Source organism: Chelonia mydas, chromosome 13 (assembly GCF_015237465.2).
Source record: "Chelonia mydas isolate rCheMyd1 chromosome 13, rCheMyd1.pri.v2, whole genome shotgun sequence".
NCBI classification, from domain to species: domain Eukaryota; kingdom Metazoa; phylum Chordata; order Testudines; family Cheloniidae; genus Chelonia; species Chelonia mydas.
Window position 1 is genome coordinate 40,765,776 of NC_051253.2, and position 27,899 is coordinate 40,793,674.

A 27,899-nucleotide genomic window follows, 5' to 3' on the forward strand; every position below is an offset into this window, starting at 1 on the left:
ATTCGAGACACGATCCGACAGTATACCAATGCAGATCCTAACGATCCTCAAGCTGAGGCAATTATTAAAGGAGTATTTACAAGCAGGGCAGCCCCCGACATGAAGAGAAAGCTACAGAAAAAGGAGGATTTGATGGGTATGACCATGGCACAGATTCTAGAAATGGCAAATCGAGTGTACAGTTTAAGAGAAGTGGAGAAGGAAAAGAAGCAAGTTAGATTGATGGTAGTGGCGGTGCAGGCAGGCACGAAGGGAAGTGAACGAGAAGGAAGGGGCCGCGGATGCGGACATCCAGGCCTGCGGGAGAGACGACTGGGGTACAATCAGTGTGCCCTGTGTCGGCAAGAGGGACATTGGAAGAATGAGTGCCCAAACAAGAAGGAAAGGGGGGGTACCTCTATAATGGCAATAAAAAAACAAAAATAGGGGTGTCAGGGGAGACAGATCATCTTACCCCCGGAACCCCGAGTAAAAATGCGGGTGGGAAATAAAAAAAATTAATTTTTTAGTGGACTCTGGAGTGGCACGAACTGCTGTAAATCAACCCCTTCAGTTGCCAGTAGCAGACTCCCTCACTGTGACAGGAGCCACAGGCAAAGATACCAAGCAGAGCTCTTAGAGAACCCCGAGGTCATGCTGCAGACTTGTCCATCCCTTAACCCTGCCACCCTCTTACCAGAAACTAAAAAACAAAAACATGACTGTTTAAAAATCATAAATGCCCAATATTCTAGCTGCCCAGGCTTGAAGGATGTGCCCCTCCCAAATGCCGATTATGAGTGGTACACTAATGGTAGCAGCATAGTAATAAATGGGCAAAGGAGGGCGGGTTATGCTATTGTGACCCTCAATGACACCGTGGAAGCTGAAAGTTTGCCCGCTGGGACCTCTGCCCAGCTGGCTGAGCTAGTGGCCCTGAAAGTACAGGCCACAAATTCTCCAGCTTCTAGAGGCAGTGCACCTCCCCTTAGAAGTGGCAGTGGTACACTATAAGACCCATCGAAAAAAAAAAATCAAGATATAACCAGGGGTAATGCCAGGGCAAATAAAAAGGCAAAGCATGCTGCCACCCTGATGTCCCCTCAGACTGAGAACACCTATATGCATGTTCTTATCCCATCAGTGGGGGAGCTCCCGACCCCTCAGTATTCTGGGGAAAAAAAACAGCTAGCTGACAAACTTGGTCTCCAAAAAAAAGAGGGATGGCTTCATTCCCCCCCTAAAAAAGTCCTCTTACCAAAGGGCCTAAGCCTGCCAGTATTACAAAAACTACATCAAACCACTCACGCTGGCAAAAAGGCACTTATCCAACTAATAAAAAAGTACTTTATAACCTCCAAACTCAGACCCCTGGCTGCCCAGGTACAGGCGAAATGCCTAGTCTGTCAAAAAAATAACCCCTGCCCAGGACACCCAGTGCCACCAGCTGCCCTGGAACCCACTCCAGGCCCCGGACGGGTGTGGCAAATAAACTTTACTGAGTTTCCCCGGACTCAAGGGTTCAAGTATCTCCTTGTCATAGTAAATAGATTCAGCAAATGGCCGGAAGCCTTTCCATGTCGCAATTGCACTGCCAGGACAGTGGCTCTCAAGTTTGTTAAAAAAATCATTCCTCCCTTTAAACTTCCCCAGTGGATGGAATCTGACAATAAAACACACTTCACGTCAAAAATCATCCGAAGCATCTCAGACGCCTTACAGATTCCCTGGAAACTCCATACACCCTGGAGACCGCAAGCCAGTAAAGTAGTAAAGCAAACCAATCAGACCCTTAAGCGGCATCTCTCAAAAGTATGCCAAAAAGCCTCCCTACAGTAGCCTGATGCCCTGCCCCTAGTTCTGCTCCACATCTGTTCTCTCCCAAAGGGTAAATTAGGGCTCAGTCCCTTTAAAGCTATGTTTAAAAGGGCATGACCTATAAATAGTACACCAGATGTGTCAAAAAAAAAGTAAAAATTAAAAAATAAGTTTCTGTCTCAGTATATGTGTTCCCGGTCTGCTGTTCTTTTGTCTCTTCACAGGTATACTAAGAATTCCCAGCCTCTACCCTTGGACTCGCCCACCCACTCCCTGCAGCCTAGCAACTCAGTGCTCGTACGTACCTGGAAAGACGAACCCCTCCAGGAAAAGTGGAAGGGACCCTATACCGTCCTGCTGGTCTCCCACACGGCAGCAAATGTCAAGAGACACAAAAATTAGATTCATTATACCCGGCTGAAAGCGGTGTCAACCCCCCCGGCTGAAAGGTGGACCATGCATTCAGCCCCCTCCACTAAAAATCTTAAACTAAAATTGTTATTCAAACAGCAGCCCGCCAAAAAGGCAAAAAAGTAAATAAAAAAGTATATTTTATTCCCCCTCTTGGCCGTTTGCCTAGCAAGTACTGCACCCGTAAATACCTGGCTGGCACTGGCCCAGAGTGCAGTGAACACAACGTCGTTCTCTTTGCCACATACATTTTCAGTGGGTGCAATCATAAAAACTTGTTTTATTGACGTATGTGCAGCCCCAACCCTGGTCCAGTATTATTCCCTATTACAATCCATAAATAAAACATTTACTTATAACTAATTTATATACCCTTAGACTTGCCCAATATAAGTTAAATGCCTCCATGTTTTCTTATTGCTTAGCCAATACAACCCTTGCCCCCTCTTATATAAAATTTATAAATGCTACTCACATTAAAAAAAACCTCACCAATAAAAAATTTAAATGTAATAACAGTGTAAAAATCTCCTTTGCCTACGGGCACATAAAATTGCCAGCAAAGTGGTTCCTTATATGTGGCAGACATGCGTATTCCTATGTCCCGGCCAATAGTTCTGGGGGTCCCTGCTCTCTTGGTCGCGTGGCCCCATTGATTTTTCCATACCCTCCGCAGTTATCTGCCCGTCATAAAAAAAATGCTATTCCCCTTGATTCCACCTGTAAGTCAAAAGTAACCTTATTCTCAAAAACTGAGGCAGCAGTTCTAGCCTTTTCCTTAGTTAGTATTCCTAAGCTTGTGGTGCATAATTATCACGCAATAAAGCACCTTGCCTGCACGGTGGCAAAACCCATTAATTTAACCTCAACCGTCCTGGCCCAACTCTCAAATAAGTTAAAAAAAGTACATCAAGGTATGCTACAAAACAAGCTGGCTATAAATTATTTGCTTCTATGCCATGGTCACCTATGCCAGAAGTTGCTGATGAATGCCGTTTGCTAGCTGCTGTAGGCGTTGTAAATTAGCTTTTATGGATGGCCCTGCATTTGTTATATTAAAGCAACACATGCCTGCAAACTAAAAAAAATTAACTAGGCTCTCTATTTTCTAGTTGGGGCCTTTCCTCGTGGCTAAGTGGGTTGTTTAGCCTATTATTTAAGCTTTTCTTTCCTGTATTAATCATGTTATGTTTGCTATGTTACATATAATCCTGTATAAAAATGCTTGTTTTGCATAGCTTTAAAAATTTTAATTTTATGCATAGCCCGCTAATAAACAAATAAAAATAAAAAAACTCAAGCAACAAAAATAAGTATTCTCAAAAAAAAAAAATTGTTGAGGACGCAGGGCATGGCCACTAGTTAAGTCGAGGGGATGGAAGGCCATAAGGATCGAGGAAGTCTCCCTGCTCTAGGCCTAAGGGCTTCTTGTCAACCCCCCTTAACGGAACTCAGGTCTGGCTGGTTTGAGTAACCTCTTTTGCTCTTAAAACAATGTTGCAGCCGCAGATAACACCTTATAGTGTAAGGTTTGCTGACGCCAAGTTAAAGATAACAAGAGGAGACTGTTACAAGGCCAGACAGGATGTGCTGGCTGTTTAAGTTGCTAGGAATGCTTGTTAGAGTTTGCAGGAAATAAACATAGTTGTAACCCATATAAGGAAGGCAGGGCATTTGTGCAAAGCTTTGATTGGCTGGTGTGTAGTGCAGTAGCATTAAGAAATATAAAAGTGTGTGTAATGACCTGCTCTGATGTGCAGGATATGAGATTTCTCTCCCTGTACCTTTCTTTGGAATTCCAAATAAACTTTTCTACTTCTCCACCCCGTTGTGATTATTGAGTGACGCACACTGGGCAACGAACCCCTGCTGTTGCTTGCCTCAGGCACGCTGTGCCGGCAACAGCAGTGAGCCAGCCAACCGCGTCTACACTTCACTCCTCGTCCCCAGCCAGCCCCACACTGCCACTCCCTCCAGCCCCTCCTCCTCTGGGCTTTCCCCTTTCCCGGGCCAAGAGGTCACCTGATTCCTTTGTTCTCCAACCCTTTAGCTCTCACCTTGCAGGGGGTAAGGGCCCAGGCCATCAGTTGCCAGGAAACAGGGTGTCGGCCTTTCTCTGTGTCCAGACCCCTGCACACACCTGCCCTCTAGGGCTCTGGAATGATCATACACCCTTATCCCACCCCCTAGATACTTAAGAACTGCATAGGGGAAACTGAGGCACTCCCACACTATTCAGAGGAAACATTAAGACCAGTCCCACTTCATCACAGTAGGTTCTCCGGCTGGCAGACTGGAGCCCTGGTCACTACATTCCCCACTGATCTACCAGCCCCGCCACACGCCCCCGTGTGACCTGGGGATGCCAAGTAAAAGAACCTTTGCCTCAGTTCCCCATCTTAGAAAATGGAGATGTCTCGACCCTATTTCAGAAGGGGGTGGTGAAGATAAAATCAGTCAATGACTCTGAGGTGCACAGGTGCCAGCGAGCAGAGAGAAAACCACCTGGACATTCAGGAGTGTATATTAATAAGGGGTTTACCAGAGGAAGGAAGGGGTAGCAGTCTGCCATAGACAAACTGTGTGGCTTTGTGTGGGGCAGTTTTTCAAAAGTATTTAGGCACCTAAAGATGGAGATAAAGATTTACCAATGTGCCTATGCAGGCCAGAAACCCAACTTCCCCTGACTTTCCTAATGTCCCTCAGTCTCTTTTGGAAATATCTCTAGGTGTCTATCTGTGACTTGAAGAACCTAAGATTTTCTTAAAGGTAACTAACTAGGTACTTAACTCTTGTTGAAAGGAGTTTTGGGGAACTCGGTATTTTTGTTAATCTACGTAGATGCCTAAATCCCTTTAGAAATCTGACATTTCTCCTTTTTATTATGCTTCAGTTGTCCATCTTTAAAATGGAGATAAAGATAGTTCTCTACTCTGAAGGGCTTTATGATGTTACGGTTGTCACAGTGTCCCCGGGCGATGCTCTGGAACTGCTCCCTATGAAGCCAGTCAGGACTCTGGGGAAGTCTCCTTTCTGGGAGCAGCCTGTCTGCAGGATACACAGCTCACACAGCTTCCACCTTCCTGGGTCTGACCTTGGAGCATTCAGCATCCTCTGCCCCTCCGAGCGCTTCCCACAGCCAGTCCGCCCAGGCGGGGTCCTGGGGAAGCCAGAGGGTCCTGCACCCCAACTCCGCAGTCAGACGTGACTCTCAGCCAGCCAGGAAAACAGAAGGCCCAGGCCATCAGTTGCCAGGAAACAGGGTGTCGGCCTTTCTCTGTGTCCAGACCCCTGCACATACCTGCCCTCTAGGGCTCTGCAAGGATCACACACCCTTGTCCCACCACCTAGATACTTAAGAACTGCATAGGGGAAACTGAGGCACCCCCACACTATTCAGAAGAAACATTAAGAACAGTCCCGCTTCACCACAATGGTTATTAATGTTTATGAATCACCCTCATACTAGAATGAGGGGAGCTAAAATGGCTGCACAGAGATATTCCAGACATGCACCAACTAAGTGACTGGTCTGGAAATTATGAGATCTGGGTGAAATTCCCACAAATTGGTGTGTGTTTGGGAAAGGCGCTTATTCTCATTCGGTGCCTCCATCAATACAAAGGGATTATTCTATTTCCGTCCCTCAGAGGTATTATGAGAGTAAAGGAATTAAAGTATTGTGAGCTACTGGGGTGCTATTGTGATCGGGGGAACATAAAAGTACATAGATTGTAATTAATTTGTTTCAGGTGCCTAAGCTCTTCAGGGAATCCCAGCCACTAGAGAAGATGCAACTCTATAGTACAATGTTTATATTATTCTGTACTTTTCCGATTTACTGATTATGTCTGAATTTATCAGTCATGGTGAAAGCAACAGGTAAACATGAAGTTCAGCATCCAGAACAATGGTGCAGTGAAACAAGTGGGATTGGTCTATATAAAACCATTAATAGCCGTGTGTTTTTGTTATGAAATGTTTCACAGAGATTAATTCCATCTGTCATGAACAATAATAATATGTGGCGGTGTCTGCAGCTCTCAGCAAGACTTATTCTTTGAGGTGTCTCTGAAGATGGCCACACGACTCTGGAAAGATGGGGATTACCCTCATCCTAACCCATAGTTTATGCACAATATCCACTCCAGCCCTTTCTTGGGAGGCTGGCAGAACCAGTGCCCAATGTCCCTGCTGGAGATGGAGTAACCAGACACAGCACAGCTCAGTGTGACAGGGTCACAGGGCTTCACCACCCCTGACCAGACTGTATCAGATGAACTTGGGAGAAAATGACTGAGAGAAGGGGGTATGTTGACTTTTTTCAAAGCTATTGATCCAGTTATGAATTACATACTACAGCAGCTGTCCAAGTAATTCTATTTTCCCCCTTTCCCTAGCATCTTTAGTGCACTTATCCTCACAGCACCCTTGTGAGACAGAAAAGTGCTCTTACCCCCATTTGATGCAAGGTTTACCAAAGGCAGATTTTCATGGGTGCCTAAAGATGCCAAGAGATACCTAATGGGATTTGCCAAAGAGCCTGAGTGATGTAGGACACTAACTCCCATTGAAAGTCAATGGAACATAAGCATCTGCTCAGTCAATCTGTAAAATAGGCCAGAGCCATAATGTCAATGGTATTAAGGCACCCAAAGATGTAGACAGATGCCTAGTGAGGTTCACACAAGTGCACCTAACATTTACATTTCTGGGAGTCAGATACCTAGATATTTCTAAAAATCCCACCAGGCATCTCTAGGTGGTTGGACACTTTTAAAAATCTGGTTCTAAAGGACTGTCAACAGTCACACAGGGAATCTCTGATGGTTCAGGGAACTGATTCTAAGTTTGTGAGCCTAGACTTGTGCCCCTACCACCCACTCCCCAAATACTCACAGGCTGGCGGTGAAAGCAGGATAAGGGGGAAAAAGGGAAGGATCCATGATTAACACTGGAAAAAAAGCAGAAGTGAATAGCTCAACAGTTCTCTGGATCTTTACGAGCTGCTATTTAGATAGGGCACACTAAGTGAAGCTTTTCATAACAAAGTCTCACTTTCTCTAGCCAAATACATCCCATACATACCAATCTCCGTCTTTACCTCTATCTGTATGCACGCCCACCTGTCTGTTCCTCCTTTTCTTTTTCTTCTCTCTAGCTCTCTTTCCCCTTCTTTCTTTATATTTGTCTATCTGTCTCTCGTCTCCCTAATCACTTCATCTTGCATCACTCACCACCCCCGTATGGCTCCCTGATTCACATTCTGTCTAGAAAAGGCCCCCTATTTCTGCCTTACCAAACTGTTATTGCTCATCTTCCTTATTTCCTTTAGCATGCTGGAATCACAGCACAATGAATACTATCCTTTGGCTTTGTGCCTACAAAGTACTTGAGAATGGATCTCCAGCTAGTGTGGTGAATCTGCCCATCATGCTGACAAATATCATCTCCTTGTTTCATTCTGGTCATCTATCTATCTATCTATCTATCTATCTATCTATCTATCTATCTATCTATCTATCTATCTATCTCCCATTACCGTAGTATAGAAGTGCCCCACAATCTGAAATGCATTTATACTCACAATACTTTTGTGAAGTATGGCTACCCCACTTCACATATCGCAAATGGGGAACTGAGGCATTAGCGTGTTGCCCAGTGTCACACAGAAAGGTTGTGATGGTGGATGGAATGGAAAGTGGGTGGCCTGCGGCCCAGGTTAGCACCCTAACATTGGATCCTCCTGTCTCTCAGAGTCATGGGGCTTGGACTGTCCGTCTTGCATGGCTGTCTGTCTAGCTTCCTTGATTCTTATATTGTGGTATCTGTACAAGTTCCACGTTGTAACGTGGACAAGTAAACGAACCGAATAAATATAACTTTATTGCTCGCTCTCTCTCTCTCTCTCTCTCTCTCTGACGTATCACACTGCTATCTGAATGTCTTGAAAAATAATAAGAGCTGAGAATTTGGAAAGGTGTCTCGGGGGTGACAGCTGCCCCACTCCTAAGGTATTTCTGCCTGATTCTGGCACCTCATTCCTCTAGGTCCCTTTTAACATCCTGGCCAACATGGACTTGTGTGACGAAGCGGGACTGTTCTTAATGTTTCCTCTGAATAGTGTGGGGTGCCTCAGTTTCCCCTATGCAGTTCTTAAGTATCTAGGTGGTGGGATAAGGGTGTATGATCATTCCAGAGCCCTAGAGGGCAGGTGTGTGCAGGGGTCTGGACACAGAGAATAGCGGACACCCTGTTTCCTGGCAACTGATGACCTGGGCCCTTCCCCCCTGCAAAGTGAGAGCTAAAGGGTTGGAGAACAAAGGAATCCGGTGACCTCCTGGCCCAGGAAAGGGGAAAGCCCAGAGGAGGAGGGGCTGGAGGGAGTTTCAGTTTGGGACTGGCTGGGGACGAGGAGTGAAGTGCAGACGTGGTTGTCTGGCTCACTGACCCCCAAAATGGACCCAGCGGAGGGGTCCTGTTCTCTGCACCTACAAGCTCTGTGTTAGACCATGTTCCTGTCGTCTAATAAACCTTCTGTTTTCCTGGCTGGCTGAGAGTCACGTCTGACTGCGGAGTTGGGGTGCAGGACCCTCTGGCTTCCCCAGGAGCCCCGCCTGGGCGGACTTGCTGTGGGAAGCGCTCGGAGGGGCAGAGGATGCTGAATGCTCTGAGGTCAGACCCAGGAAGGTGGAAGCTGTGTGAGCTGTGTGTCCTGCAGACAGGCTGCTCCCAGAAAGGAGACTTCCCCAGAGTCCTGACTGGCTTCATGGGGAGCAGTTCCAGAGCATCGCCCCGGGGACTTTGTGACAGCTCGTATCCCAAGTTTCTAAACTCATATCCCTAAGAGACAGTTTTTTAAAGGCATGCAGGCTACGTGGGAATTTCAGAAGCACCTAGCTGCCCAATGCCCATTGCAATCAATACATTTTTGGGCTCCTAAGGGCTTTTAAAAATTTGCTTGGCACCTAAATCCTATTAAGAATCTGGCTCCTCGGTTGCTGATTCAAGTAGGTGCTTTTTCAAAACTTTGCAGATCAACATCAGTTTTTCAGTCTGTCCCTTGCTGTCTCTTTCGCTATTTCTCATTCCCGTCCAGCGCGGAAGGTCTGGAATTGTTTGTGGGTTTGTCTGTAAAGCCCTTGGGAGATCTGAAAGACGGAAGTTTGCTGCCCAGGAGCTGGAGGAGGTTTTGGAAATATTGCCAGCAGGGGGTTGAGGCATGTCACTAAAGCTCATGATCCTCCTCTTTGTGGCAGCGCCTTGGCCCACAGATAGATAAGAAGTTCCGTCAGATGCCTTACTCGCCTCCCTTTTTCATTTTCTTTCGATTTACATGGTGTTTTATTGGGGGAGGGGGAATCCGCTTCCCCTTTTTGTACCAGTCCCTGCTTTGCTCTGTGTCACTGTGTGTGTGCGGCTGCCTGGCGCAGGAATATCTGGCGGTGTCTGCGGCTGTCAGCGAGCGGAGCTGCAGGGAGACCTGGTTCTTGGCGGGGTCTGGTGTGATGGTCGTTCGACTCTGCAGAGAGCCGGGGTGCTCAGTGTGCCACCTGCCAGACCTGTACCATGTGCGTCCCATCCATTCCGGCCTTTTCCCCGCCGGCTGCCGGACCCAGTGCCAGGCGGCGCTGTCGCTAGAAACCGAGTCTCCGGAGATGGTACAAGTGAGTGTCAGGGACTGCCCGGGTTTCACCGCTCCCGGGCCCGTTTCCCGCAGCTGCACTTGGGAGAGGACACCTGGGAAGGAAACAGAGAAATGAATCCTTGAGCCAGGCTCCTAACCCCTGGGAGTGGGGAACCTGTGAAAATTAAACACCCTGCCACAACACCTAAGGTAGTGAGACAACTAAATGCCACTGAATTCCATTGGATCCGGGCACCTCATTCCCTTAGGCTGCCTTGAACATCTCCTCTTTTGGAGTCGCCGCAGCAAGGAACCCTCCTGACCCCCAGTAGACATGTACCTGAAGAGGCCTCCAGCATGAACAGGAAAACCAGTAGCAGGTTCATCTTAAGTGAAGGTGAAAACTGTCCCCAGCAGCCAGAACCGGGCAGTTCTGTGTCTGGGGAGAGACTGAGGCTTCTCCAATCAGGCGGTTGTATTTAAACAGGAATCCTCCGGGGCAGTGATTTGCATGCGAGTTTCGCAGCGTCAATATAAGAGATAGCAGGGTGTGAGCTGTGCCTACACATGGGGATCTCTCCTGGGACTCGTGTCCCCCTGAGACCGTGTGTTCAGCTCAGCAAAGGTGTTTGTGAGAAATTTTCGAAACTAGTTTTTTAATAAATAGGATTTCATCATTTAACTCTCTTAAAGGTCTTTGAGATTATCAGCCAAATATAAGTGCAGGAAAGCGCCTTTTTAGGAATGAAGTAATATTTGAAGAAGAGAAATTATACCGCTTCTCTTGTGGCTTTGTTTGGGGAAAGAGCCCAGGGGATTTAGGAACACAAATGTCATCGCAGTCCAATAGGATTGGACATTTAACTCCCTTGCACCATCTCCGCAATTCTACCCCACGTGATATAGAGATTTATTATATTGCTAGCAAAAGCACCACATGTACTGTACAGTCCTAGATACATATCTAGTTAATAAGGACTTTATTCAGATCAGTTAACTTAAATGGGAGTCTTTCGGCTGATGTTAATGTTCTCTGGATCACACGAGTCAGTGAAGTTATATCTGCTGCCTTCGGAAGACCTTAATTGTCTGACATTGTCCCTTCTCCCCTTCCGTTCCATAATGTTTCCAATATATTCTGTACCACGATCCCTTGGAAGACATGACCCAGGCTTATCTTCTGGGTAATATCTGCCCGGTGAATGTTTGTTTTTGGTAACACTTTACAAAAGGTGTGTGTGTGGGGGGGGGGTGTTTGTTTTTTTTTAGCTCAAGTTACTTTTCTGATTCCGGGTGCCACTTGAATTATCGTTACCTATCACTGTCATTTTGCACTAACCTCAGCAGCAGATCGATCGATCTATCTATCTATCTATCTATCTATCTATCTATCTATCTATCTATCTATCTATCTATCTATCTATCCCCATCCAGCCCCTCTCTCTATCTATCTATCTATCTATCTATCTATCTATCTATCTATCTATCTATCTATCTATCCCCATACACACCTCCTCTATCTATCTATCTATCTATCTATCTATCTATCTATCTATCTATCTATCTATCTATCTATCTATCTATCTATCCGAATTGTGAGATTGCCTCTAAGAACTCTGTCTGTCATATAAGTGGTCCGAATTCACTCTCCTGCACACGTATTTGTTGTGGGGGGAAAGTGAGCAGGCATGTTCTGTTGGTGCTGTGTTAAACTTGGTTCCTGCCTGAATCCATAGTCAGTCCAGATCCTCAGATCATGTAAATTTCCATAGTTCAGTTGGTTTGTGTGGCGTTGGACCAATCGACACCAGCTAGGTTCCAAGAATCTTTAGGGGGCCGGTTCGGGACCTGTTTAGAAAGTCACGGAGAATGCAAAGCAGAACGTTTCCAGAAGAATTTGACCCAGGAGTGGCACAAGCGAGGCAACAGAGAAGCGGGATAAATTAAAAATAATTTCACAGTGTGTGGTTACACTGGCTAGCTCAGAATCCGCAAGCGGAAAGAGAAAGGGCAGGCTTTCATCTACTCTCTCTCTCTCTCTCTCTCTGTCTCTCTGTCTCTGGCTGCCTACAGCAGGCGCTCTCTCCCGTCACACTCCTATGCAGGCTGGCTCCGTGTGTGGCTGGCGGCTGGGTGGCGGGGTCTGAGCCGACTGTGGGCAGGAAGGATTTTGCGTGAGCGCTCTGTTGCTCTGTGCTGTCACAGTCACACGTGGCGGTGTCTGCAGCTTCCATGCTGTTCACTTGCAAATGGACTTGGCCTTTAGCGCTGTTCCTGGTGATGCTGATTCGATCTGCGATGCCCGAGCTGCTGCCAGGTTCTCCACTCCTCCAGATCACTCCCAACCACTCCAGCCCCCTTCCAGGAGGCTGCCGGATCCAGCTCCAATTGTTATCATCAACAGAGGTACCTTAGACAACACAAGTACGTCTGGCAGATTCCGTGGGCTTCACCTGGTCTGTTCCCCACTGCTCCAGCCTGATTTCTGAGAGGCGGACACCCGCAAAAGATGGAGAAAACCAACTAGAACTCGGTTGTATTTGCTAATGGATAAGAGGTTATCAACATTCCCAATGAGTGGAGAAGCCTGGATTTAAGTTGAACAAACATCGAAGCACATTCTTAACTGAAAGCATTTGGGTAAAGCACAATGGGCTGGATTTTCAAACGTGTTTCGGCACCAATCGGTGTGGGCAGGCGCCTAGAGGTTAGACGCCTAACTGCCGCTGGAAGTCAATGGGAGTTAGGCACGTAACCTGCTAGATGCAGGTTTAAAGTTAAACTCCTGCTTAAACGTTTTGCTACCAGGAAGGAGCCCTACCCCAGCCAACGAAACAGCAACGACTTCCGTGGTGGAACAGCCAAAGGAGAAAGAAAAATAAAGAGTGAACCCACATTCTTTTGTGAACCAGGGTGGGAAAAATCAGTCTCAGATGGTCAGCTCAGGCTCTGGTTTGTGACAGCGACAAAAAATTCAAGGGCGTTTGTATTTAAACAGGAGAGACGATTCAGTGATTTGCATGGCAGTTGCCTGCACACAGGGCATAAGAACGACACAGGGCTGGCAGGGGGAGCTGTAGTTAGGCGAGGATGCCCCTTGGGATATATGTAAACCTTGCAGTAGGGAGATCCTAGTGGGGCAGCCTCTTTCTGCTCCCCAGACTGACCAACATTGGTGGGGATTTGCAGGAATATTGTACAGCGACAGGTGCTGAGAGGATAGAGGAAACAATGCATTATCCCCCCCCCCCGCACCCCCCCTTGTTGGATTCTATTTTATTTGTTGCAATCCACATACTCTTTTTTACATAAATGAATATGTGAATAGGTATCTGTTACCTACTGTCTATGAATATCCAGCAATATTATTCTGAAGGGCATCAGTTTTAGGCATTTTGGAGTAAATAAGGAATCAATATATGCCTCTATTCTGACCTGCTGCATAACACAGGACAGGGAATTTCACCCAATGGTTCCCACATCAAGACTAGACTTCTCTTTCTGCTAGTCATCTCTTTTATACAGAAAAGTCCAGTCTTGATGGTTGAGCAATAATGAACTAAATAAGGGTTGGTTTGTTTTTCACCTTTCAGTATTTGCAATGGTGACAACTGCTGTGTCCTCTCTCTTACAGTAATATGTTGTGGTGTCTGTTGTGATGTCTCTGGAAATGCTGGCTCTGTCTTTCACCGAAGGGGCATAGAGGACTTCTCCATTAAAGCTAATGACTCCCATCCATTCTAGCCTCTTTCCTGGAGGGTGCCGAATCCAGCTCCAATAGTAACCCCTGGGAATGGAGTCACTGGACACGGCACAGGTCAGTCTGAGGGTGTCTCTGGGTTTCCCCTTTCCCGGACTACACCGGGTCAGCTGGACTTGAGAAAGACACCTACACAGCACATAGAGAACTTAAAGCCAATAGTATCTATCTATCTATCTATCTATCTATCTATCTATCTATCTATCTATCTATCTATCTATCCCCATCCACGCCCTCTATCTATCTATCTATCTATCTATCTATCTATCTATCTATCTATCTATCTATCTATCCCCATCCACGCCCTCTATCTATCTATCTATGTATCTATCTATCTATCTATCTATCCCCATCCACGCCCTCTATCTATCTATCTATCTATCTATCTATCTATCTATCCCCATCCACGCCCTCTATCTATCTGTCTATCTATCTATCTATCTATCTATCTATCTATCTATCTATCTATCTATCTATCCCCATCCACCCCCTCTATCTATCTATCTATCTATCTATCTATCTATCTATCTATCTATCTATCTATCTATCTATCCCCATCCACGCCCTCTATCTATCTATCTATCTATCTATCTATCTATCTATCTATCTATCTATCTATCTATCTATCTATCTATCCCCATCCACCCCCTCTATCTATCTATCTATCTATCTATCTATCTATCTATCTATCTATCTATCTATCTATCTATCCCCATCCACCCCCTCTATCTATCTATCTATCTATCTATCTATCTATCTATCTATCTATCTATCTATCCCCATCCACGCCCTCTATCTATCTATCTATCTATCTATCTATCTATCTATCTATCTATCTATCTATCTATCCCCATCCACCCCCTCTATCTATCTATCTATCTATCTATCTATCTATCTATCTATCTATCTATCTATCTATCCCCATCCACCCCCTCTATCTATGTATCTATCTATCTATCTATCTATCTATCTATCTATCTATCTATCTATCCCCATCCACGCCCTCTATCTATCTATCTATCTATCTATCTATCTATCTATCTATCTATCTATCTATCTATCTATCCCCATCCACCCCCTCTATCTATCTATCTATCTATCTATCTATCTATCTATCTATCTATCTATCTATCTATCTATCCCTCCTCTGTATCTCTTTGGTGATGAAATTTTCAAAGCCCCCCTATGGAGCTAGGATACTAAATTCCAATTGATTTTAATGAGACTAGGGATTTAAAAGCCCCTAGGTAGCTTTGATAATCCCATTCTAAATCTATTATTTGAATCAGATGTCTGTTATCACCCAAGGAAAACTTCCATGGTGCGATGGCTAATAGAAAAAAGAAAATTAACAACGACTTCATTCTCCTCTGTTTTCAGCCTGAAAATTCACTGTGCTGTTTATGGGCAAACACAGCGCCTCCCTAAATTCAGCCTTTTATGCGTTAAAGAGGAAACCAATGATTTGCATGCAGGTTTCACGCACCTGGTATCAGATTTGGAAGGAATGACAGAGACATATCCGTTGGTATTATTAATTCTGTTAGAGTAGAAGCCCCAAGAAAGTTTTGGGCCCCATTGTCCTAGGGGCTCCACAGACACATAGTAGGAGACAGTCCCTGACTCAGAGATCTCACAGGCTCTACGCTGACAAGAAAGGCAGAATTATTATCCTCATTTACAAATGGGAAACTGAGGCACAGAGAGGTTTCGGCCCGGAGTTTCACTGCACTCAACTCAAAATGAATTGGGCAAATCGTTTAGGCTCCTCTCAAAATCCCAGTTTCAGTGACTTGACCAAAGTCGAACAGGGAGTGTGTGACACAGCTAAGAACTAAAGCGAGCTCTCCTGAGTCAGTTCCTTGACCACAAAATAAACCTTTCTCCAGCTTTGGTTTACTTCACTGGGAGATGTGTGCACTTTGACAATATTCAGCCTTATCCTCTCTTTTCTCTTCTCTTTTTTAGAGGTAAGAAGCAGAGGGACTCTTGTCTTCTGGGCTGAGCTCTGGAAGGAAAGTTGGTGTCCAACAGGTTAGGTCAGTGGGGAGTACGATTCAGGACTCCTGCGTTTCATTCCCAGTTAGGGGAGGGGACTGGGCATCAGGACCTTGGTTCTGTTCTGTTCCCTGCTGTAGGCGGCGAGTGGGGTCCCGTCGGTGGGAGCAGGGGGACCGGGAGTCAGATCCCTGATTCTGTTTCTATTTGGAACTGTGGGTGGAGAGTTGGGTGTAGCGGTTATAAGAGAGAGGATGGGAATCAAGAGGCCTGCCTTTGGCTTTTAGCTCTTGAGGGAGAGCGGTGTCTAGCTGTTAGAGCAGGCTAGATTGGGAGCCAGGACTCCTGGGTTGTCTTCATATTTCAGCCTGTGACCTTGGGCAAATCATTTCACCTGGTGCCAGGGCAACCCCCTCCCACCGTGAAAAATGGAGATAACCGTCCCCGTCTTCTGTTTGATTCAGCCTAGGGCTTTGCTAGCGCATTGCTGGCGCTACGGCACAGCTGAGAGATGCTTCCCCTTCCTGGCGACGAGCAGGGTTTTTGCTCCAGCACATATCATTGTGCGGAGGCCATTTTCGCGCAGTAATAGGTGGCGGTGTCTGCAGCCGTCAGCGAGTTCAGGTGCAGGTAGGACAAGTTCCGGGAAGAATCTGCAGAGACTGTCACCCTGCCCTGCACAGCGGGGTTGTACTGAGTGGCCCACGAAGAGCCACTGAAGTGCCCCTGTCCTAGCCATTCCGGCTCTTTCCCCGGGGGCTGGCGGACCCATCCCCAGTGGGGGTTACTGACCGAATCCCCAGCGATGGTGCAAGTGAGTGTGAGAGACGCAGAAGGTGTCACCACTCCTGGACCCGACTCCACCAGCTGGATCTGAGAAAGGACACCTAGAAGAAAACAAAGAATTGCATTTCTGCTAACTCTGGTCTAATATTTCCATCAGCACGCCACCCCCCCCATGGAAACTCAGTCTTTTGGGGGATTTTTTGTTTTGTTTTTGTTTGTTTGTTTGAATAAATGAACACTTTCACAGAGCATGTCTGCTTTCTTCCAAACATTTCTATTTTTTTGTCAGTAAACTGAAAACCCAAAATTTTAAGGCAAAAACGAAACATTTTTGGTTTTCATCGTTGGAATTTAGTCATGCAAAAAACAACCACCCTGAAATATTTTGGGTTTGTGGGATTTCATTTTCTCTATAGAAATCCTAAATTTTCTGACTTTCAGCATTTTTTAGCCAAAGGGACTTTGGTCTCCCCTTGCCAAATCAGAAATATTTTCATTTTTATTTTGATGAAACGTCTACATTTTCTGCGAAGAAAAGCCGCCATGTTTCCCACCAATCCTAATTCCTTCACCAAATCATTTTTCTATATCTATACACCCGCCTCCCCCTATTGGAAGATACTTACACACTGGAGTGGCCAATAAGAAAAGGAAAATCAATAATAAATTCATATCGTTTAATTAAAAAGGAAAACTTCCCTGTCGGAATCGCCAGTTCTGAGTCTGGGGAGAGACTGAGGCTCCTAGAATCAGGGGTTTGTATTTAACCAGGAGCCCCCGGGGCAGGGATTTGCATGTGGGCTTCACCCAGCGGGGATGGGAGATGAAAGGGGCTGGCATGGGGAGCTCTGGCTAGGTAGGGAGCCCCTTGCAGGACATGCTAGTGCCTCTCAGATGATAGGTACATGGGGATATTCCCTTGAGACATATCTGTGCCCCTTGGTTTGGAGAAATGAATTCAGCTGCTGCCATAGATCCATAGAACGTAAGGACCATTATGGACATCCGCTCTGATCTTCTGCATAACACAGGCCAGAGAATTTCACCCACTAGTTTAACTTATTAATTAATTAATTAATTATAATCACTACATAATATCTCCGAGCCCTAGCATTGGAGGAGGCTCCCATTGTGCAAAGCAGTATAGGTACGTAAAGCCTGTAACTTCTAGAGGATATTCTTTTAGAAAGAGCTGTCCATTCCTACCTTGGTTCCATCCACAAAGAATTAATGAAGGGATTGTCTAGGAAGAGCTGTAGATGTTATGACAAAAAACGCCCTTTATTGCAGCCTAGCTTTCTGTGAATATGTCCTATAAAAATGTGAGCTCCCTTTGGAATAAGTCATCCCACAGAAAAGATGTTAAAACGATCCCTGTTTTTTTCATTACAGGGCGGGCTACAGTCAGAGGATTTAAAGAGAAAGGATGGTATTGGGATGAGGCACTGGGCTACACTTCGGGAGAGCCGAGTTCAATTCCTAGTGCGTTTTCTCTCTCAAACTCTTTCTGTGACCTTGGTCAACTCACTTCTTCTCTGTGTTCCTTATCTCTCTAAGGTATGTATATGCCTCCCATTCCCATTGAACCTGAACGGTTTATAGTTTTCAAGGGCAGAAGAGATCATGAGATCGTCTAGTCTCGTCTACTCTACAGCACACGCCGAAGAATCTCACCCAGCGGTCACTCTATTGAGCCCAGTAGCTTGTACTTGACTAAAGCATTTGTGCCAAAAACGCATCTTCTCTTGAGTGACAGGTACAATGTTCAGAGTACTTATCCTCAGATCACCACTGTGAATACAATGATCACCCTTTTACAGGCGGGGAACGGAAGCACAGGGAGTAAGGGCAAGGTTTCAAAGGTGTTTCGGCACCTAAAGATGCAGATATGCCCCCAGTTAGGGTTTTCAAAGACGAGTAGGCACCTGCGGCCAGATTTTTAAAGATATTTAGGCTCCTAGTGGAGTTTCCAAAGCATCTATGTGCCTAATACCCATTGAAACAGCCATGAGGGAAGTCTGTGTCTCTAGATTCACAGCCGAGCACCTAAACCACAGGGCCCTTCTTCTCCGTAATTGCCTGCCTCAGTTTCCCTGCCCGTCATATAGGGTGCATGAGGCTTCCTGGCTTCACAGACTGGTGATGAAGACAAATTAAGGGCTGTGCTTTTTGTAAATTTTTCGAATGTCTCTGTTTATAAATCGTGATGAGAGGAATTTCACTGGCACACAGGGAAAATGAGGTGCCCAATTCCTGCCTAAACCCCTGTAGACTCCTTTGAAAATCTCACCCAGGATTCCTTGGAACAGGGACCATGCCCTCAACTCCTGGGATGGGACAGTTTTTAAAGGGTCAAGTCCTTACCCTGAAGCAGCCTTGGGGAATCTGAGAGTGTGTCACGAACTTCCTTTTGCTTTCACACTCTCTTTCTGTTCCTTTCTCTGTCTTTCTTTCAGTAACACTGTCTCTTTCTCTCTGTCTGTTACACACTGTCTATCTGTCCCTCTGTCACACACTCTCTTTGTTGAATTATGTCACACTCTGTATCTGTTCCCTCACCTCTCTGTCCCTCGCATTATCTCTCTCTGTCGCACTCCATCTCTCTCACTGTCACACTCCATCAGTCTGTTTGTTGCACACTCTCTCTCTATGTCCCTCTGTCACACAGTCTCTGTCACAGTCACTATCTCTCTATCTCACTGTCACACTCATTCACTCTGTCTTTCTATCACACTGCCTGTTTCTCTCACTATCTTTCGGTCACACACACACACACACAGAGTTTCTCGCTCCTTCTCACTGTCACAGTAATGATCTCTGCCACACTCGTTTATCTCTGCCTCCCTCTTTCTCTGTCTGTCACACCCCGTCTCTCCCTCAAAGCAGGGAGGTTTTGCAGGGTCTCGGAGTCACTGTGGGTTACTGTGCTCCAAGGCCGTACTTCACGGCACAGTAATAGATTGCACTGTCCTCCTCTCCCACTCTGTTCCCTTGCAGGTAGACTTGGCTTTTTGCTGCCTCTCGGCTGATGCTGATCCGGCCTCCAAGAGCTGGATTATAGTCCGTGCTCCCTCCACCCCAAAGTATCCCCATCCACTGGGGCGATTTTCCAGCTGGCTGCCTGACCCAGTTCACTGCGTAACCAGTGACTAAAAACCCGAACACAGTGCAGGTCGTTTTAAGGTCTCCCCTGGTTTCTTGACTCCCCCATCGGATTCCTCCAACTTGATCTGGGAGTAAACATCTGTAGAAAGAAAGGACACAGGGTCAATATGTGTTGCACTGAGACTGGGATCCTCCAAGGGTCTTAAGGGAATTAGGCTCCCATTGCACGACAATGGGAGTTGGGAGCCTAAATGCCAATTGATTTCATTGAAGGAAGGACATCAAAATTCCCTTTTATAAATCAGTGTAATCTGGGCACCTAAATACCACGGCAGCTGAGCGCCTAACACCCTTAGGCACTTCAGAAAATGACAGCAGGAATCTTTGGAGAATTAATTCTCTCAGGCAATTAAGATCCAGGCCTAACATGATGGGAAGAAAACCAGGACAGTGAGGGCTATGCTAATTCTCATGTCTCCTGGGCAGAAATCCACTCTGAAATGCAGGCTCAAATGTCAGCCACCCGAAGTGAGACCAGATGCAGCTGCACCCGCCACCACATTCTGTGTTTAAACAGGGAACTGACTGACCTGATTTGCGTAAGGCGTGTTTGTGGTGGGGAGCATAAAATGGGGCCCTATTTTAAAAAGAGTTCAAAAGAGCCAGATCCCCAGTGGGGTCAGTCAGCTGTCACGCTATTGGACACAATGAAAAGTTAAAAAAGCAAAAAACTAAATAAATTCATGGAGGATAGGTCCATCAATGGCTGCTAGCCAGGATGGGCAGAGAAGGTCTCTCCAGCCTCTATTTGCCAGAAGCTGGGAATGGGTGACAGGGGATGGATCACTTGATGATTCCCTGTTCTGTTCATTCCCTCTGGGGCACCTGGCACAGGAGACTGTCAGAATACAGAATACTGGGCTAGATGGAGCTTTGGTCTGACCCAGTATGGCCCTTCTTATGTAATGGGCTAGATAACCAGCTGTGGACAATTGGCCATTGAGCCATTAGATGCAATGGGCACCAATCCCCAGGTGATGTAAATTGTCATATCCTTTGATTGCAGAGGAGTAGTGGTTGTTATCTGGAGCATAATAATAAACCAGCTACTCCATTGTCTTCCCCGGAGCCTGCCTGACCCAATACAGATTATAATTGCTGAGGTCCAAACCTCTCACTGAGCATTTGAGTTGGGTGGATCCCACAGGAACTGACTGTACTGGGCCAGAACGGGGTAGAGCCACCTGTGAATGGGCACCTAGGAAAGAACCAAAGGAGATATTGGAATAAAGAATATCACTCAACATATTGGGCTAGATTAGGCATATCTGGAGTCTGAACATCTTTAGGGAAAGTGGCACATCCAACCTGCTCAAGAAAGATTTCCACTATGGTGAGAATGACAGAGTACTTCTTGTTACCCCCCTTCTACCCTAGCCCCATCTAAATCTTCCCAACCCCCTGAAACAAAAATACAGCCAACAAAACAACCATCCAAAAAAACTTCCCCTAGCAGAGTTTTCAGCCTCAAAAGTTGGAAGACCCATATTTTCCATGAAGTCCACTAGGAATTTTGTGATTACTATTAATTTTCAGATGAAGCTGATCAGAAATTACAGTGATTGTCATCAGAATAAAATTTTAAGCTAGAGAGAGAGAGACAGAGAGACAGAGAGTATGAAGATAAATAGATAGATAGATAGATAGATAGATAGATAGATAGATAGATAGATAGATAGATAGATAGAGCAAATATAAGTATAAGTCAATGCGGCTATGTTAAATTACTACAGATCAAATTCCACCCCATAAAGCACATTAAAGAAGACAATAATATTGATTTAAAAATCTACTTACATGAGATTCGAGCCAGAAAAAAGAATGTTGATAATTTAATTTCCATCATGAGGGGAGAGTAGTCAATTTCAGTAGACTGTGACACAGAGGAATTAATATTTCTGAGCCAGTAGTCTCCACTGTTTGTGGGATTTCATGTTATGTGTGTTTATGAGTTAAAATGTGTAAATTTTGCATGCTAATAAGATACCATTCTTAGAATAAAAACAGGGCCTGGAGTTCTCAAACGAGCATAAGAGAGTAAATCACACAAATCCCTTTGTAATTCAGTGGGAAATAGGTATCTAAATCACTATGAAAATCAGAAGGACGTGGGTGTCCAATTCTTTTAGGCTTCAGAATCCCATTTTAGGGTTTTGGTGCCAGTAGGCAAACAGAGGACAGGAAAAAGGAGAGATGGTGTCAGAGGGATTGGGGGAAGGAGGGAAAACCTGACAAAGAATTGCAGAAAGATTCAAAGGAGAGTACTTTTAAACGTGACATAGAAAAAATATCTGTACAACAGTGTTACTCACTGCCATAATCTAATAATGAGGCTGAGAGCTTTACTGCATGAGAACGCCCAAATATACACTGGCATTCAATGGGTGCTAAAGTTACATACATGCTTAAACCTGAAAATTACAAAGAAGTTTAAAGGGAGTTAGGTGCCAGAATCCCATTGATTTTCAATGGGAGTTGGATACCAAGGCTGGCATTTTCAACAGATTCTAAGGGAGTTTTCAAAGAGAGTTAGGTGCAAAATTCCCTTTGAATTTGAATGGCATTTGGGCACCTAACTCCATTAGGCCTCCTTGAAATCCTAGCCCTAAATCGCTTAGGCTTCTATGAATATCCCAGCCCATATTCCCTTAGGCTGATTTGAAAATACCAGACCAATTTCCTGTTGGTTACTTTGAAAAGGCTCCTTTGAAAATATCAGAGTAAATTCCCTTAGATTGCTTTGAAAATACCATCCTTGGAGATTTAGCTGATACTGGTTCTTTACACCAGTGCAACTCTACTGATTTCAGTGAAATTACTCTGGATTTACACTGGTGTGCCTTAGCTCATATTCAGGACCTAGGACTGCAGAAGGATAAATGACAGGTTTCAGAGTAACAGCCGTGTTAGTCTGTATTCGTAAAAAGAAAAGGAGTACTTGTGGCACCTTAGAGACTAACCAGTTTATTTGAGCATGAGCTTTCGTGAGCTACAGCTCACTTCATCGGATGCTATCCGATGAAGTGAGCTGTAGCTCACGAAAGCTCATGCTCAAATAAACTGGTTAGTCTCTAAGGTGCCACAAGTACTCCTTTTCTTTTTAGAAGGATAAATGTTTTTTCTGTTCATATTGAGTTTATGAGAGCCTGCTGCCCCCTGCTGGGAGACAGAGACACTGTGTGTCTTGCATTAACTTTTAATAAGCTTCACCTCTGTGCAGCTTTCAGACAGAAATACACTGCACTGTCCTCTTGTCAGAGGCTGTTCATTTGTAAATACAGGTTGCAGTGGGAATTATTCTTGGAGAGAGTGAATGACTTTTAAATTATCTTCAGAAAATGCACCAACTTTATACATTGGGCTGGCTCCTGTCATTTCCTGGCAGCCTGTCAGGCCCAGCCATAATGGTGGACATTGAAGGTGAATCCAGAAGATTTTCAGGGAAGAATTACCTGGCTTTTGCACATCCTCTCAAGAGATCACTAGAGGGGTTTGGAACTGCACATCTGAAGATGAAGACACTGAGAATCCAGAGGAACCAGACCCTCAGTTCCATTGACTTCAATGGAGCTACCCTGATGAACACCAAAATTACGTTCATGTGTTCTGGGGGAGTTTTACCTATGCATCCGATGAAGTGAGCTGTAGCTCACGAAAGTTCATGCTCAAATAAACTGGTTAGTCTCTAAGGTGCCACAAGTACTCCTTTTCTTTATAGCAAATATGAAATTCATCCTATCTATCTATCTATCTATCTATCTATCTATCTATCTATCTATCTATCTATCTATCTATCTATCTATCTATTGTGATGGGGCAAGGCCAGATGGCTATAGGAAAGTCATGAGAAACAGGTATGTTAGCCCCTGGCAAAACAAATCCCTGTTACCATGGTAACCAAATGGCAGTTGCTCCAGGTTAATCAAGACACCTGGGGCCAATTAAGATCCTTCCAGAAAGCAGTGGAGACAGCTAGGTTGATTGGGACACCTGAAGCCAATCAGGGACTGGCTGAAACTAGTTAAAAGCCTCCCAGTAAGTCAGGTGGGCACGCATGTCAGGAGCTGTAGGAGGAAGTTGTGCTGTTGGAGAGACTGAGCAGTACACACCATATCAGACACAAGGAAGGAGGCCCTGAGGTAAGGGTGAAGTGGAGCTTGAGGAAGTGGGGGCTGCTGTGGGGAAGTAGTCCAGGGAATTGTACGTGTCCTGTTTCTAAAAGGTCAGCTACCATAGTTGATACTATTAGGGTCCCTGGGCTGGAACCTGGAGTAGAGGGTGGGCCTGGGCTCCCCCCTTTGCCCCCCTCCCCAATTAATCACTGAGACTGGGAGATAACAGAGACTGTGCAAGGGAGGATAGCTTCTCCTCATCTCCCTCACTGGCTTATGATGAAAATGGCTCAGTAGGCTGTGACCCTCACCTCTAGAGAGAGAAGGGCTACATGGAGTGTCACAGTGAGCCTCTGAGGCTAGTGAAATCCTCCAGGAAACATGGGACCCACAGAGACAAGAACAGAGCTTTGTCACACTATCTATCTATCTATCTATCTATCTATCTATCTATCTATCTATCTATCTATCTATCTATCTAATCTATCTAATCACACTGACAGAAAAGATTCCAGCTCATACCAAGGTCCCCATGTCGAAAATGAACACCGACAAACATTGGAACCAGTCTGTCTCACCTGTTTGCTAGTATTGCTAAATTAGGTATTAGAATTATAAGAATGTGTTTAGTGTTTAGGCTTTATTGAATGCTTCTGAGTTGCTGCATGCATTAATGTCACTTATAACCTATGTATCCCATAGAGTAAGGTAATGTTTGAGTGGTTGAACTGTGAGCCTCTGTGACTGTGTTGCCAGACTGGAAAGACACATTAATTAGAGTAGTTGTGGCACCTTAGAGACTAACCAGTTTATTTGAGCATAAGCTTTCGTGAGTTACAGCTCACTTCATCGGATGTAACTGAGCTGTAACTCACGAAAGCTTATGCTCAAATAAATTGGTTAGTCTCTAAGGTGCCACAAGTACTCCTTTTCTTTTTGCGAATACAGACTAACACGGCTGTTACTCTGAAACCATTAATTAGAGTGACGCTGAAGAACAACAGAAAGTGTTACCTCCTTCCCAACTGGAAGTGTCTGTCACCACCAGATGGTCTATTGTGGAACACTAAAGAGAACAAAATAGATCCATTCCGTTCTCAGGATAACCTGGTCACTGAGTGCGGAAACAGACTTTGCAAAGGTGCTTTGGAATATTTCTGGTTTTTTGTCTCAATTGCTGGAAGTAATTTTGGAGTTACTGTGGCTTGGTCTGAGGAGAAGGGTCAGAGCTCTGGAGATGGGATAAAAACCATCCCGGTGCAGAGGGGCAGCATAAGGCTTCCGGAGTGGATAAATCCTACAGGAGGCTTAGGTGGGGCTCCGGAGCTGGAGAGGATCTTCTTCTGGCTCCTCTAAAAAGGGGTGAAGTTCAACCACAGAGAATGATCAGTCTCAATAGAAAAGCGATAGAGGATCACTGACCGCCCCCCTTTCCGGTCCATAATCCTCCCCTCAGGGGTCCGCAGTCCCACTGCTCTTCTCTAAGGGCTCAGCGTCTCCACTGACTTCAGGGGGAGAAGGAGGGAGCCGTAAGCTGCAGAGTATCTGATCAGAAAGCCCCGGTGGATCTCTGGGGGCATCCACAGCGCGAGGGCGGATGCTCCTGTTCTTCCCTCCTGCTCCGAGAAATACACCCTGGGCATCTGCTCCCTGCGCTCCCCAGGGGGGTGGGGTCAGCAGAGCCTCTGTCTCCCAGTCCAGCTCTGTGCGGTGTCCATGGGGGCGGGGGGGGGGGGGGGGAGTATTTTGGGGCCGTTCTCGTTGTGGAGCGTTAACGCCACCCTAGGAAATCCCTTCCCCAGTCTCTGCAGGGGGAGGTTTTTGTCTGAGCTCAGACAGGCTTCCCCTCACTGTGTCTCTCGCGCAGTAATACACGGCGGTGTCCTCCGCTTTCAGGCTGGTCATTTGCAGGTAGAAGTTGGTGCTGTCCTTGGAGGCTGTGAACCGCCCCTGGATGGTGGGGGAGTAGTAATTCGTGACTGAAGATTTATGATAGTGCACCAGCCACTCCAGTCCCTTTCCCGGCTGCTGTCTGACCCAGTCCATCCACCAGTCGTTCGGAACAAACCCGGTCACGGCGCATTTCAGCTGGGTGGATTCCCCCGGCTGCTTCACTTCGGGACCCGACTGGGTCAGAACAACCTGCGAACGGGCCCCTGGAGAGGGGGAGATGAGGGAGGAGAGAAAACAGGGAATAGTGAAGGATCCAGTCAAGTTAAATACATTCTCCATCAATTAACAGGAATAAAATAAATAAAATCGTGTTTACAATATAACTACATTAATGCCAACAATATCACATCTGCCAGCATGTCCAATGTGTTCATGGGGAGAAAATACCTGACAAAGCCGCTACAGTGAAAAGTAAGTGGAGCCAAAGTCTCATTTTCCCTGATGTTGGAGGGGAAACTTCTCAGGGAATTGGCTGGATCTGCACAGACACGGGGCTGCTGCGGATTGTCTCTCCAGGTGCAGCCTGGGCAGAGAAAGGGACAGATTTAAACAGGAAACTCTCACCCTAATTTGCATCTCCCGCTCCTTATAAAAGAGAGACAAACTCCTTCCATTATTGACCGGAATGACTTGCCCAAGGGGTGAGAGAGAGGGAACAGGGCTGCAGTTTTCCCTATGTTTGTACAGCGCCTGGCACACTACGGTGGGATCCTGATTATACTTTCCTTCAGGGACAAATCTACTCCTACGCTGAATGATCCCAAATCCCTAGGCACCAGTTTTTAGCCTCTCCAAAAGCTAATATCTATGCGTTATAGAGAGGAGGGGCCCAGGCTCTGCTGATGGGAATCTCTGCGGGTGAACTTAGTTGACGAGGGATATGGGGGCGGGGGGTAGATATGGAGCGCAGGGGAATGAGCCGTGCTGTGGGGGTCTCTGTGAGGTGGGAATGGCCGTGGGAGGACGTGGGGGTAGGGATAAGTGGGTGGGGTGGGAGTGAACGGGAGTGTCAGGCAGAGGTCAGAACATTTTCGCTTTATATCAGTTTTATAATAAAGGGAATGAAATGTACGCAGGAGGCTGGAGGGGGCGGGATACGTTAGATTACAAGAGACCCGCAATGCAAGGAGAGTATTATTTAAATCGGACACTCCTCTTCGCCGTTGATATCTACGGGAACGGGTGTCTGGGCTCCTCCACCAGGGCTCGGCGATATTAGTATCTTGTGCCTCTGCTCGAAGAAACTCCCAGGAACTGTATGTGTGAGTGCCAAGGGGAGAGTGTAGTTCCTGGCATAGGCTGCTAGGCTGAGATAAAACACCTGTGGCCCCTTGCGGGAGCAGAGTTTGTTCGGAGCGGGTGAATGGAGGGGGAAGAGAAGGTCCCTTTTATAAAAATATAATCTGTCCGTGAGGATTTATAGCTAATCACTGGGTTTCAGTATTACATGAACTGAAAGGAATGAGATGAAATAAAATCCATGGGTTCCCGGAGTTGTCTCTTTTCTCCCAGTTAAGTTTATTGTTGGTTTAATAGACCTTGAGGGGACCCAAGGTTTTCGTCTGATCTCAGACAGTCTTTAAACCGTGATTTGAGGGCTTCAGTAACTCAGACAAAGGGTAGGTCTCTGTCACCAGGAGTGGGTCGGGTGGGGGAGGTTCTGTGGCTAGACTAGATGACCAGGATGGGCCCTGCTAGTCCTGAAGTCTGAGTCTCTCCTCGCTGTGTGTCTGTACCTCAGTAATATGGGGTGGTGTCCTCGGGTCTCTCGGGTTGCTCATTTGTAAACAGCAAATGGATGGGATTGTCCCTGGAGATGGTGCATCGCCCCTTAGCCCAACTGGTGAGTAATACACACAGCACCCCCAGCAGAAGTCACAGCAGCGACACACTGCCGCCCCTTCCCGAGAGTCTGAGCACCTTTGTTCTGAGTCAATTTGGTGCTCAGCCAATGACAAGCTTTGTCATCCCGTTACCCGGACGCCTGGGTTCTATTCGTCTCTACTACGGGAGGCAAGACACGGCTGCTTGTTACAGCAGGAGTCCAGGAATCTGGGGTTTCCTCTTGAACTTCCTTGAGTGAGGAGAGAGAAATTGCTAGAGTAGGAAATCGGGACTCCGGACTCCAGGGCGGGGGTTTTGATTTTTCGGCTCCTCGAGGTTTAATTCAAAAGCTCTTATAAACTGGCTTACCAGTAGTTGGGGTGGGGGAGGGAGGAATGCATTTAGCAAAGTCTGCTATCCTTGATCTCCCAAAATGGCTCTTTTGCGTTTAATGAACAGATTTTAA

General features: G+C 46.0%; 2 protein-coding genes, 1 long non-coding RNA gene and 2 gene segments (V, D, J or C); 1 reads left to right on the top strand and 4 right to left on the bottom strand.

Annotated features, from left to right (window-relative positions):
* The window catches only part of LOC102940154 (immunoglobulin epsilon heavy chain-like), a 1,331,510-nt gene that overhangs the window by 663,882 nt on the left and 639,729 nt on the right, over nucleotides 1-27,899 (bottom strand). The gene's annotated exons all lie outside the window — the stretch shown is intronic.
* Nucleotides 1-27,899, bottom strand: part of LOC119563587 — a 797,667-nt gene that overhangs the window by 643,850 nt on the left and 125,918 nt on the right.
* Nucleotides 1-27,899, bottom strand: part of LOC119568011 — a 937,337-nt gene that overhangs the window by 281,785 nt on the left and 627,653 nt on the right.
* The window catches only part of LOC102948108, an 883,083-nt gene that overhangs the window by 256,277 nt on the left and 598,907 nt on the right, over nucleotides 1-27,899 (bottom strand). The window contains exon 3 of one of the 3 annotated variants that reach the window (XM_043526997.1): nucleotides 7,751-7,757. The exons of the other annotated variants lie outside the window; for them this stretch is intronic. Within the exon in view, the coding sequence (XP_043382932.1) occupies nucleotides 7,751-7,757 (7 nt within the window). The remainder of the gene's footprint in view (nucleotides 1-7,750; nucleotides 7,758-27,899) is intronic. 3 annotated transcript variants of the gene reach the window in all.
* Nucleotides 1-27,899, top strand: part of LOC122462699 — a 480,831-nt gene that overhangs the window by 207,199 nt on the left and 245,733 nt on the right. The window lies entirely within an intron of this gene.